At 40.1% G+C, this 12,601-nt stretch overlaps 3 protein-coding genes and 1 non-coding gene across 4 annotated transcripts; 2 read left to right on the plus strand and 2 right to left on the minus strand.

Annotated features, from left to right (window-relative positions):
• Nucleotides 1-116: 116 nt before the first annotated feature.
• LOC124342200 (glutamate receptor ionotropic, delta-1-like) lies at nucleotides 117-2,372 on the minus strand. Its single transcript, XM_046795163.1, has 10 exons — nucleotides 2,303-2,372; nucleotides 2,151-2,218; nucleotides 1,982-2,076; nucleotides 1,799-1,886; nucleotides 1,575-1,733; nucleotides 1,366-1,516; nucleotides 1,080-1,297; nucleotides 883-1,005; nucleotides 652-800; nucleotides 117-581 (listed from the first exon to the last, which is right to left on the minus strand). The coding sequence occupies exons 1-10, from the start codon at nucleotides 2,370-2,372 to the stop codon at nucleotides 311-313; spliced, it is 1,392 nt and encodes a 463-aa protein (XP_046651119.1). The 3' UTR covers nucleotides 117-310.
• Nucleotides 2,373-4,202: 1,830 nt separating this feature from the next.
• Nucleotides 4,203-4,275, plus strand: Trnar-acg. The gene has a single exon. It is a non-coding gene; the product is annotated as a tRNA-Arg (tRNA).
• Nucleotides 4,276-5,939: 1,664 nt separating this feature from the next.
• Nucleotides 5,940-7,511, plus strand: LOC124342730. Its single transcript, XM_046795863.1, has 2 exons — nucleotides 5,940-6,122; nucleotides 6,300-7,511. Exons 1-2 carry the CDS (start codon nucleotides 5,972-5,974, stop codon nucleotides 7,397-7,399), a joined length of 1,251 nt encoding a protein of 416 aa, XP_046651819.1. The 5' UTR covers nucleotides 5,940-5,971; the 3' UTR covers nucleotides 7,400-7,511.
• A 57-nt stretch (nucleotides 7,512-7,568) lies between these two features.
• Nucleotides 7,569-9,269, minus strand: LOC124342202 (glutamate receptor 2.9-like). Its single transcript, XM_046795164.1, has 7 exons — nucleotides 9,255-9,269; nucleotides 9,031-9,189; nucleotides 8,808-8,958; nucleotides 8,520-8,737; nucleotides 8,327-8,449; nucleotides 8,112-8,260; nucleotides 7,569-8,051 (listed from the first exon to the last, which is right to left on the minus strand). Exons 1-7 carry the CDS (start codon nucleotides 9,267-9,269, stop codon nucleotides 7,823-7,825), a joined length of 1,044 nt encoding a protein of 347 aa, XP_046651120.1. The 3' UTR covers nucleotides 7,569-7,822.
• Between the last annotated feature and the right edge of the window lie 3,332 nt (nucleotides 9,270-12,601).

A 12,601-nucleotide genomic window follows, 5' to 3' on the forward strand; every position in this document is an offset into this window, starting at 1 on the left:
ATTACATTTGTTATGCATTTTTTGTCATCTAAAGTAAACCATTGATAAAAAGGTTGAAAATATTGAAAAAAAAAAATATTCTGGGATCCGTATATTTGTCATTACCCAGCTCTTAAAGTAATAGCAAATATATTACTAATATTTGGTCCTAAAGTTAAGTAGCTTATTAGACGTAGACTATAAAGCAGAGACAGACATATGAGCTAGCAATTATAGCTGCGAGATTTTCACAGTTTCCCAGCAGCTCTACCCATGCAGAACAAGGAAAATAAGAAAGTGACCGAGTTTTGTGTCCTACAAGCGTGTGAACCTATGCGTTAATTCTAGAATGGCGTGACCCAAATGATTTGACACGAGTAGTTGCATTCCACCAAGTGGAAATGAATTCCAGCACGAAAGCCAAGATTGAAACCCCGACGCCGACACCATAAAGGAGGAAAGCGCTCGACAGATAATTGAGAGTCAGCCTTTTATTTGAAGTTGGGCGAAGCGAAGCTAGCGGAGCTGAGCACTGATAAGGTCTGGGCAAAAAGGAATTGGCCCAATGATTCAACAATCCGAGTTGGCGGAGCCAAATAAGCCTTTTTACACGCACAATAAAAAAAAAATTAAAAGATCAGATTTCATTTGATTCCTTCAAGCGTAACGTACTCGTAGTTATAGTCAGTCGTCAAGGGGCTTGACTTGGGTAAGGCGAATGCAATTTGATCGGGGAAGAGCGGTTCCTTGGCGATCGAAAGGCGACACTGTCGAGTTGCTTTGAAGTCGTCATAAATTCGCTGCTTAAGCGAAGTTTCTTGCTGTGCACACAGATGAAAGTGAATGATAATTTATGTGACAACTAATATATAATAAAAACGTGTAAAACGATCGTCATGTTACGTAAGGGAAAGCTTTCCGCTGATAAAACACGATATCTTCAATGTTGTCCAACGTTTCCAGAAGGTTCTCGGGGTGAGCTCGGAGACTTGCGCCAAGTTTGGCAAACGAACCGGACGTTGCCGCCTGTCAAAACCAATCGCCAGATAAAACAGCTGCGGATTATTGATCACGATCATTATTATTATTATATCAAATACGAGTAACGCGGAGTCGGCGGAAGTGTGTTTCAATGACGTTATCTGTACGATGTGGCTGTCTGCCAAGTCCTGGACTGTGCTGATGACCGGCAGGAATGTGGGGGCCAGCAAATGAGACAACAAACTGCTCGTATAGGAATTGACGAAGACGATGCCCATCAGGCACCATGCGGCGATGATTAGACGCGTTGCCAGCGTGAAATTGATGACTCCGTTAGCTATATTATTATCGCGTGATGGATAGATAAATAAAATTGGTTTTTTAAATAATAATAATTTCTTTTACGATTGATTACGGCTCGGAAGAGGAACCAGAAATAAGGAAACCATCCCGTTTTCCCGTGAAGTGGTTGGCAATGAATGTTTTGTTGAATTCGGGAAATCACCCAGAGGACGACGGATGCAACTAGAAAACTAAGGCCGATCCCAATCCATACCTAAATAGCATCATTTGAGAATTTTATTGATTAAGTGAATAACGTATGACATTTTTGCCTCATGTTGGAACGGTTTGGCAATGGCAGAAATGGTGCTTTCCAATTGAGGAAATGGGATGAGCAATGCCATTGGGTCATCTGAAAATGAAAATGTAAAATCGACGACTTGCGACCGCGAATAAGTCACCGATAAGGCTGTGGCTACAACGTCAATTTTCTGAGACAAAATGAAATGTTATAATTTTCTAGTACACTCTTGCACAATATTTAAATTTAACTTACACCACGGACGACCAGTCCAACTAGACCGTTCCATGAACCGTTAACGAACGCTCCAAAGGCCCCATCTGGTGGTTCGACATATTCAAATCTTGCACAGATAAAATCATTGTTATTATTTTAAAATTTGCTTTTGTACTTGTATATATTAGAATTGATAATAATTTAACTCACGTAAAATTATACTTTTCGGCCATCCAGGAAATGATGTGAGGAACGAAACCATCCACATGACTGATATTCTTCAGAGGGCTATGTTGGATTAACACGTATGGAGGAATCTGTTTAATTATTTTACATAAATTTCATCTGATTGACATAATTTAAAAAAAAAATGTTCAATATGTTATCTGACGTCGATTATCCCAATAACTAAATGGCGTCCATTTAAAAGTTCCCTTCCAATCGTCTTCTTGGTTGAGTCTGCATTAAATCAGAAATCATTTCAGCCTTATATTTCCAATGCCTATAGGCCTATAATAAGTCAATAGTTGTTTTACGATTTACCAAATCCGCTGTTGGAATTCACCAGGGTGGCATGCGTCATCACCAACAAGAGAATACAGAAACTCACCATCTTCCTAAAAATAAATGTGTCGTTATTAGGTTTTTAAGATGTTGGTATAGCCGCGGGTATAGCACTCTCAGCACTCTATGAGTCTGTGTATATATAACAACATAGCTGCGTTGTCCGCGGTATTTATATACCTGCTGGTCTCCCAACACCGATACGTTATTATTATACTAATATGGAGTCGGAATGAACGTTATACCTGCTGTACGGTAAGACGAAGGGGTTTCAATTATTTGCAGATGACTGCCCTGACATACAGATGACTGTACTAAGGATTGAAATACTAGTGGAAGAATAATCAATTCACTTTCGGTATCTTCGCCATGGAAACGAGAATATATCTAGCAATATTGTAGTAGATATGATATACGTGCTATACAGACAGTTGGCTGAAATTCCAGGCTGAATTATTGTGATGAAAGTATGCCCACTTTTTCCGCATCTTGGACCGTGTGTACAGGAGCAATAGTCAATAACTAATTTATTATGCCGAGAAAATATTCCCCTCGAGCTTTGTAACAAGTCAATAAAGACAGCAGCAATCTTATTGATCTTTCTTGTTTCATATAGAATTGATGTATTGATTTAGAGTAGATAAATTCATCTTCAAGTAGATAATAATAATTTTAGATTATTTTTACAATTTCTATTTTTAAAAATTGGCAGAGCGGGTACAACAAAAATTGTTTGAAATGAATTGAAGCATCACTACATACAGGCTATAATACGAATGATAAAACGGTCATCCGCGATGCCACCATCAATATTATTAGATGGCACTAGTAGAAGTAGGTAAGTAGATGGGTGCGTGAGTCGTACCTTCGTACGGAGCATCCCCATACGAAGAGTCCAGTAACCAGAAAGTTGTTTCGCCATCGTAAGAAGTTGTTGTAATCTCAACCTCGGGAACGAGAGAAATAACTTCGGTAGCATTATTATAAGCATAATTAGTATTCTCATCCGAGTCTCTACTAATACTTGAAGGATCAGTTTCTTCGCTTTTTGGAATTGCTGCGGTGGTTGGAGGAATAATGGCGGCGGGAGTCGTTTCGTAATCGACCGAAATGGCAACGAGAGGTGCGGCGTAAGACGACACGGCGTGAGGAGGAACGGGATACGAGTCCGCGTTGGGTTGGTGATTGTCATCGGGTCGAGGAGCGACGTAATAAGGTCTGGCCCTTAGCATTTGATTGTAATTAGATGAAGTGGCTTGGGATGAAGGTAAGAGACAGAAGAGGATGGCTAAAGATAAAACTAAACTCTTCGCTTCTTTATACATTTCTTTCTCTGCGTTGGAATTTTTTCAATGGAATAAAATAACAAGAGGAAATGAGAATACCGCAATATAAACTTGGTTGAGAATATGTATATTTACCTTTTAAGTTGTTGATTGAAATTAAGTGGAACAGTAGAGATGACACTATGTGTAAGAAGACGTCTAATGAAATGAAAATCTTCTTCGTGAATTGGCATTTATAGGCCGGTGCTGTGGCCAACTGTATGGCTCTTATTACGTAAATATTTATTCAATTATGTTTTGCGGGCTAGTCATATAATAGTTTTGACCTCGCTCTATAGTCGTTTAGCTTTGTCTGTCACTCTTGGATAATTATTATTATTCGCCATTCGCAAGGTCTGACAATCTCCTTCGCCCCGCACGTTCACAGATTATTTCTGGTGAATATTTGGCTCCAAAATTACCTTTCACCAGACATAAGACGATAATGGTCTAATTAGTTCGCCTAAGAAGCAATTAATTTGTGTATGCAAACACATTTTGCAGCACTTGCATATTTTTGTGTTCTAACTGTTTGATAAGACTGAAGACCGGCAGGACGTGTGGCCCAATGGATAAGGCGCCTGCCTACGGAGCAGGAGATTCCAGGTTCGATCCCTGGCACGTTCATTATGTTTCATCTTAAGAAAGAGCAATCTTAATATTACTTACTAACTATTTATATATGGTTTGTAATAAAACATAGTATGAACAAAGTAGATTCAAAAAAGGACATTACTAAAAGTATTCTGTTTTTGGTTCCGCGGTACATTTTATATTTAAAATTTTTTTCTCAAATGTCTATTCTACAGAGATGGATGAATTATTAAATAATACCACTCCCAACATACTACGGACGTGTGTCCCGATGGATGAGGCGCCTGCCTACGGAGCAGGAGATTCCAGGTTCGATCCCTGGCACGTTCAATTTTACTGCTGGTTAATTTCCCTATAAAGAGCCCCAAACTAACTTCCCAACTTTGTTGGATTATTTTTATGATAATATCAAAAACATATCCAGCCGTGGTTCCTAAACAACCCATGTTCTTTCAACATACAACTAGCCTGCAGATCTCAATAAAGCGCAATAAAGCGTGCGTTGTATGTAGATTTGAGCGGAATTGGATTGGTCAGTTCTGTTTTGTGTTATTATACGATTCGATTTGAAAGTCACGCAAATGTGACAGCTGGTTAATAAGACTTCGACTAGAATAATTGAAGAATGCTCTATTATACGAGCTGCTGACTCTACGGACAGCAGCTGTTGATTTCACATGATAATTTGATTATTAGGATCCCCGATCGGTGTATACAAATCAATATCAACCGCACGGTAACTCCGCCGCATATACCTTTTTTCAAATTGTAAAATAAAACAAGATAAAAGTAACGTAATGTTTTTTGCCGTTGGTTTAAACTACACATAGCCGTTTCGCAGAGTTTTCAGCTGTTTCGATATCGACCTGTCAAACTGCAAGTGTCACAGGACAGAAATATCTTGTCGCTGCTGGATGCCAATTTTCGCAAACATGCAGGTAGTGTCCTCTGAGAAACACGACAACTTTTGCAAAGTTTTGGCAATTCCCGTGTTTAATCATCCGCGCTGGATATAACAAACCAATGGCCTTGGAGGGCGAACTTGTTGGGGCGTTGGTTCACCAAGAGGAAGGAATAATCAGCTGTGATGTGAAAAAAGAATGAAATCGCTGAGCAACAGTTTTGCGAACCAGTTGCAGCAAGGTCGGTCGCATGACAGCGAAGGGTATAATATATAGGGTATCACAGTTTAGCAAACAATAAAAGTATGATTTCTAACGGATAGCTATCATGTTTTAAGAATATATAGCATTATTTCAACATTTGAGTAAAAAGTAATTAAACTCGTCGGATGATTAGGCCGAGGAGAGTGCTGGTAATGGTGGTTTGTGGATGATTGTGATTGCTGTGTAGGATTGGGTGGTGTGGGGAGTCAGAAAAGATAAATTCTCCGTTGGGAATTTCCAATATTTAATTCCGGGAACATTTCCAGCTACCCCGCGTCTATATATAAACCCCTTCCACTACCACATCCACCACCACCACATCCACCTCCTGAAACCAGAATAATAATAATGCAATGATAATAATGTGAATATGTCCAATTTGGGTTTGCTGCAGGGGAAAATCATAGGAAGTGTGGTGAATGTTGTTCTACTAGCGAAACCCACTGGGTTCAAAGGATTTGGTGCGGTGGCCTAGTAATAAAACTGGTCCTATCATTAAGTATAGTGTCGGCGTTTTTTCCGCTCTTAAACGGCATTTACTGCGTATTAATACGCGGTTGAAGATGCCGGAATTTACTGCACATCAGTCCTCACGCAGCATTCTATTTCGTCCGACAGTCAAATCAATTTTCCTGTCGATCATATTGTTAGGCCTCATCATTACAACATCAGCCACCGCGAATGTCCGCCGTCTGAAACGACCAAGAACAAGTAGTAAGTCTAATAAATAAAAATTGATATGAATTTGCTATAGTTAACAGCATCACAATATTTCAATATGTAAACGATTGTGCGGTTTATTATAATGTGTTGTAACGTAGCCTGCCATATGTATTTATAGATAAATCAATCTTCTATTAAGCTGTTTAATTTTGATTTGTTCGCACAAAGATGATAGGCCTATTTCTGATCCCAAGACACTTCCGGCGGGTTTGACTCCTCTTAATAGTTTGCCATTCAACTGTGATAAATGGATCCATCGAAGTAAAACCACCAAGCCTGTTATCATTAACTGTTGTTTCAATCGAAAGAATGCACCTTGCGGCACCGGCACTAGTGTCGCCTACGAAGTCTCTTGCAATCGAAATCTTGGACTCAACAAGGTCCAGGAAAGTTCGTACCAAGTCTGTCACGACCGCAGCAACGACAACACTCTCTACTCGGTTAATACGCTGCAACATCACACAAAATTGACGGCACTTTCAAATCATGTGATGAGGCAGCAGACTAAAAAAGCCACTATGGCTTGGCGCAGGGGACCCAAACAGCTCTTCTACACCTGGAATTCCAAATCGAAATCACTCATCGACCATTCTTACAAGGAAATAGGACAAGTGAAGAATCTCAAAAAGGTACTGAACTTGACGAGCGTGGCCAATTACATCGGCGGACACCCGAAACGCATATTCTATCTGGCCAAAGGCCATTTGAGCGCCAGGGCCGACAGCGACACGCCCAACATTGTATGGGAGACGTCGACTTATTATTACGTCAACTCGGCTCCGCAATGGCAGTCGATCAATCAGGGCAATTGGTACCAGCTCGAAAAAGCTGTTCGGGAATTCAGACAAACTCGTATAAAGAATACTTTGGTCATCATCACCGGAACTTATGGAACGTTCACGTTGCCCGATTTAAACAACAACCAACAGGAGATCCACATGATCACCGATCAAAACGGCAAAGGACATGTACCGGTGCCAAAGTATTTCTGGAAGATAGTCTGGGACGAAAAAGGCGGCCAGGCGACGGCGTTCATCGGAATTAACAATCCCTACTTGGGCAAAGTCGATCCTGAAATGATTTTCTGTCAAGACGTGTGCGATCGAATGCCCTGGTTTAAAGAGACCACCGTCTACAGAAATCGTCATATCATTATAAAGGGCTACCTATTCTGTTGCGAGGTCAAACATTTGCTTGCCAAATTGAATTACTCCAACGATGTTTTTCTGTCAAATCAAAAATTGTTCAATTCGGGCCTTCTGGTGTAAGGAAATTGATGTAATAACCTTCATAGTGTCCTATTATTAGTTTACCCATAGTCATCCAACTCGATTTATAATTCTCCTGATACCTTGAAATAAATACAATTGATATCTAAGATCTGTTGTGTAATACATTGCGATTTGATATACTCGACAGGAAAAGCGATAACTAAATAATTCATTTGGTCCTGCACATTTGCTAATGAACAAAATTGAATGTCTTATTTTAAAAATAACAAAATCAATATAAAAGGGTCAATGATTATTTTATAGCTGTATTGTGGGCGAATTATTAAAAGTAAAGAACTATTTAATGTTTGCCCAGATAACGGAAAGTAATTTAGTATTCGATTTCTATAACCGACACGATCGCTAGTTCGCTACGTCATTATTAATTGTGCCGATTAACGCCCCAATTAAAGGAAAGTATTAAATAATCGATTCCCTGTAATACAAAATGCGTTCCCATATGAAGGCCAAAATGGAGACGACGACGCCGACGCCCCACAAAAGGAAAGCGCTGAACAGATAATTGAGAGTTAATTTTTTATGCGGATGAGAACGTAGAGTGACAACCGGAACTGAGCAGCGATTCGGTCCAGGTAGGAAAGAGCTTCTCCAGTGATTGAATAATCCCAACTGCCGTAGCCAAACAACACTTGAAATACTCACCATTAGAAAATAAAATGTAATAACGCAGTTAATTCATTTGACTTACTTGTAGTTAAACATGTCAGTTAAAGCGCTACCCTTGTGTAAGGCGAAGCCGTGCTGATCCGGGAAAAGTGGTTCCTTGGCGATGGCCAGTCGACATTTCTTATTAACTTTAAAATCGTTGTCTATCCGCACTTTCAAAACAGTTTCCTCCTAATCAATACAAATGATTTAGTTATTAATCAAATAGCCAGTGAATGTAATTAACGGAATTTATACGTGGGGGAAAGCTTTGCGCTGATAGTAGACTACGTCTTCGACGTGCTCCAATGATGGCAACTGGTTTTCCGGATGAGCTTTCAGATGGGCTCCCAGTTTGGCTAGGACTCCGGATGTCGCCTCCTGATTAAAATTTTTTTAAATGATTTAGTTGTTATAATAAGATTAATAGTACGCGTGTAATATTACTCACAAATAGTATGGATTCGACTGAAGTGTGTTTCAACACCGTTATCTGGACGTCGCGACTTTCTGCCAAACTTTTGACGGTGGTGATGACGGGCAAGAATTTCGGGGCCATCAAATAAGACACCAGACTGCTAGTGTACGAGTTGACGAAGACGACAGCTATCAAGCACCAGGCGGCCACCACTAGTCTGGTTGACAAACTGAACGTGATGACTTCATTAGCTGATAGATAAAAGATGATTTTAATTAATGGATTCTTGATTGATTTTATTTTGAGAATTTGGACATTTACGATTGGCAAGGGCTCGGAAGAGGAACCAGAAATGTGGGAACCATCCCGTTTCTCCGTGGAATGATTGTCGATTCATCCTCCATTCAAATCGTGAAATCCATCCGAGAACTAGGGCTACGATAAACATACTAAGAATAATACCGATCCATACCTGTAATAAATAATTTGAAAAAGGGCTCAGAAAAACATTTAAATTAACAACAATAATCAAATAGTGGACCACCTCGTATTGAAATGGTTTAACAATGCCTGAAATGGTGCTGTCCAATTGCGGATAAGGAATGAGAATCTTCTGAGGATCTTCCGAAAATGCGAAAGTGAAATCGACCACTTGGGATCGAGGATAAGTCACGGATAAAGACGCGGCTATAATGTCAATTTCCTATACAAACATAAGGAATAACAAATAAATGAATGGATTATTATATGACGTATATGTCTACTTACGCCAGCGATTACCATTCCGACCATCCCGTTCCATGAGCCGTTTACAAAGGCACCGTAGGCCCCGTCGGGTGGCCCGACATATTCAAAACTGGGTGGATGGAGCGGAAAAGATCAATGCATGGCCGCATTGATTCGAATTGCATAAGCATGTTAGCTAGTATATGCTGTATACATGCGGGGGTTTCCCGATTGCTCTAGACATTTAGAAACGTAACGAAATAAAAGACAAACTCACGTGAACTGGTGTTTTTCGGCCAGCCATGCAACGATTTGGTGGACAAAGCCATCGACATGGCTGATGTTTCTTCCGGTGTGCTCAATGATGATGTATGGAGGGGCCTGATGAGACAAGAACCAGCAGAGAGTTAAGTCATTCAAAAGGGGGGGGGGGGAACCAAAATTTCTTACTTGTATCGTCCCGATACGAAAATGACGTCCCTGGATAATTTCGTTGTCGATGGGGTCGTTTCCTTTATAACAACCAACAGACAAATGAAATAAAATACTTGGCGAACAATAACTAGGCATAATAACTTACCATCGGCCAAGGGATTCAGGGTGGTACTAATCAAGAAGAAACCCCAGTAGAAGACCATCATCTTGCGAATGGTGGCAGATAAGCCGACGCCATTTCATTTTATATACTGTATACGTTGCCGAAATATCGTAATAAAAGACTCGACGTATTAGTTTGAATCATTTAACCGACGAGTTGAGTGAATCGGCTAAACCCAATATAAATTGATGAATTGTATAAATATCAGAATAAGCCCTCGTACCGTTCGTACGGTATAATATGTACGTATTTCCAACTTATCGGAAGCCAAGATATAACTCGCCAAAAAGTTGCGACGACAAGATAGTTAGTTTTTGATTGCTTTTTGGCGTGACGCCCGGCTAACTTTGAAAAAAGCTTATTGTGTTCAATAATAAGTGACCAATCTCTGTCATTCACCTTGTCGTCAATAAAACAAAAGAAAACAAACAAAAAGATCGGGACTCTGTGTGTAGGCCTATAGTACTTTCTTTCTCCCGAGATTCAATACAATTTGGGTCTAATGTTACCCGCATGTTACACACAGCAGAAACCGACTACTGTGTTACTGTTACGTACCCCGACGACTATTTAGCCCCTTTTTTTGCAGGTAAAATCATCAATTCTTATTTGATTTCTGCCTTTTAAACAAGCAAACAAACATAAAAAGGGCCTGAAAGAGGTTACGCAGTCTAATAGAATTATTTGATCTCAATGGGGAACATAACTATAGATAACAAAAAATGGAAGGAAAACATAAGAAATGGTCAAACGTAGATAGCGTGTCTTTTTCTGTTCTCCTTGTGCCTTTTGTCTTTTTTTCTGTTTAGGGGGGTACGAGAAAACATGCCAACAACAAATTTGTTTTTATTGCCCCCTTGTTTTGTTGTTATGGAGAGGGGCATCTGTGCTATATGTTACATGTGATTTAATATAAGCTACCGCTTTTATATATTGACGTCTCCGGACATTAAAAATTTTTACTCTGCATTAGTAATATCAAGACAGAACAAAACAGTAGTCAACTATATAGGGTATGACCCATTTTGAATTTGCTAGGATGACAAGGCCATTTCAACACGGCGTCGCAAATGCATATAGAAAAGCCGATTGACCTCGTTCCAAATGAACTCGAATAAATCTATTTCACCGACAAGCTGGATTATAGGATGTCGCCACCCAATAAAATTCGCATGCCAAAAGTTCGCAAGAGTTGGCAATCAAATCAACTATCTAGCCTAATTCAGTCATTTGCAGTTGTATCCGATTTCGGTGCTGGAGTTAAAATCAAAATCATATCGCTGCTGAGCTGTGTAGTGTGTACACTGTACAGTTGTTATTGTTGCGCGCTATTGATATTTGTCCAACCGATTTTGATTAATCGACTTCGACGAGGCGTAACTTTTGTTTCCATCCTTGTCAGTTTGAATCGCGTCATCCGAGAGCTAGGAAGGTCGGTCACGGGCATACGTAGAATGAGAATAAACAAGACCCATATGGTTTAAATTTTTCTGTCCAGCAGTCTGAACTATGCACGCGGCGGTATATAACCCCCCTATCCGTATATGATTTACAAATGGGTATGGTTGTATAGTATACACACGCCCCTGTCATTGATTTGTATCCAGATTGGATGTGTTGTGCTGCCATGTACGGAGTCACACGTACTACTACGCCGAGCGGAGCTGCTCAAATCGCCACCAGGATATCCATCCAGTACGGAGGCCAACCTTTTTTGTTGTTGAAATCCATTTGTATATAGGTAAAAGACGTACGGTGTTCACCGTGTGTGATAGCACAAAAGATTGTGCTGCTGTCCAGTTTGATTTTGTGTCGCGCGCCTAAGGCGCCTGCCTACGGAGCAGGAGATTCCAGGTTCGATCCCTGGCACGTTCATTTTTACTGCTGATAAATTTCCCTAGAAGAGGAAAGAGGCCTTAACTTACTTTCAAACTATGTTGGATCATTTCGATGATAACATCAAAAACACACACAGCCGTGGTTCCTAAACAACCCCTGTTCTTTTAACATATAACTGGCCTGCAGGTCTCAATAAAGCGTGTGTTGCATGTAGATTTGAGCGGAATTGGATTGGTCAGTTCTGTTTTGTGTTATTATACGATTCGATTTGAAAGTCAGGCAAATGTGACAGCTGGTTAATAAGACTTCGACTAGAATAATTGAAGAATACTCTATTATACGAGCTGCTGACTCTACGGACAGCAGCTGTTGATTTCACATGATTATTTGATTATTAGGATCCCCCATCGGTGTACAGATCAATATCAACCGCACGGTAACTCCACAGCGTATACATCTTTTTTTCAAATTGTGAAATAAAACAAGATAAAAGTAACGTAATGTTTTTTTGCCGTTAGTTTCAACTACACATAGCCGTTTCGCAGAGTTTTCAGCTGTTTCGATATATCGACCTGTCAAACTGCAAGTGTCACAGGACAGAAATATCTTGTCGCTGCTGGATGCCAATTTCCGCAAACATGCAGGTAGTGTCCTCTGAGAAACACGACAACTTTTGCAAAGTTTTGGCAATTCCCGGGTTCAATCATCCGCGCTGGATACAACAAAATAATGGCCTTGGAGGGCGAACTTGTTGGGGCGTTGGTTCACCAAGAGGACCGAAGGAATAATCAGCTATGTGTGAAAAAAAGAATGAAATCGCTAAGCAACGAGCAACAACTTTGTGAACCAGTTGCAGCATTGCCGGTTGCATGATAGTGTAAAAGGACATTCTTGGCAAATAATAAAAGTATGAATTCTAACGGGAATAATATTTTAAGAATAGCATTATTTC

This window comes from Daphnia pulicaria, chromosome 6 (assembly GCF_021234035.1).
Source record: "Daphnia pulicaria isolate SC F1-1A chromosome 6, SC_F0-13Bv2, whole genome shotgun sequence".
Classification (NCBI taxonomy): Eukaryota; Metazoa; Arthropoda; class Branchiopoda; order Diplostraca; family Daphniidae; genus Daphnia; species Daphnia pulicaria.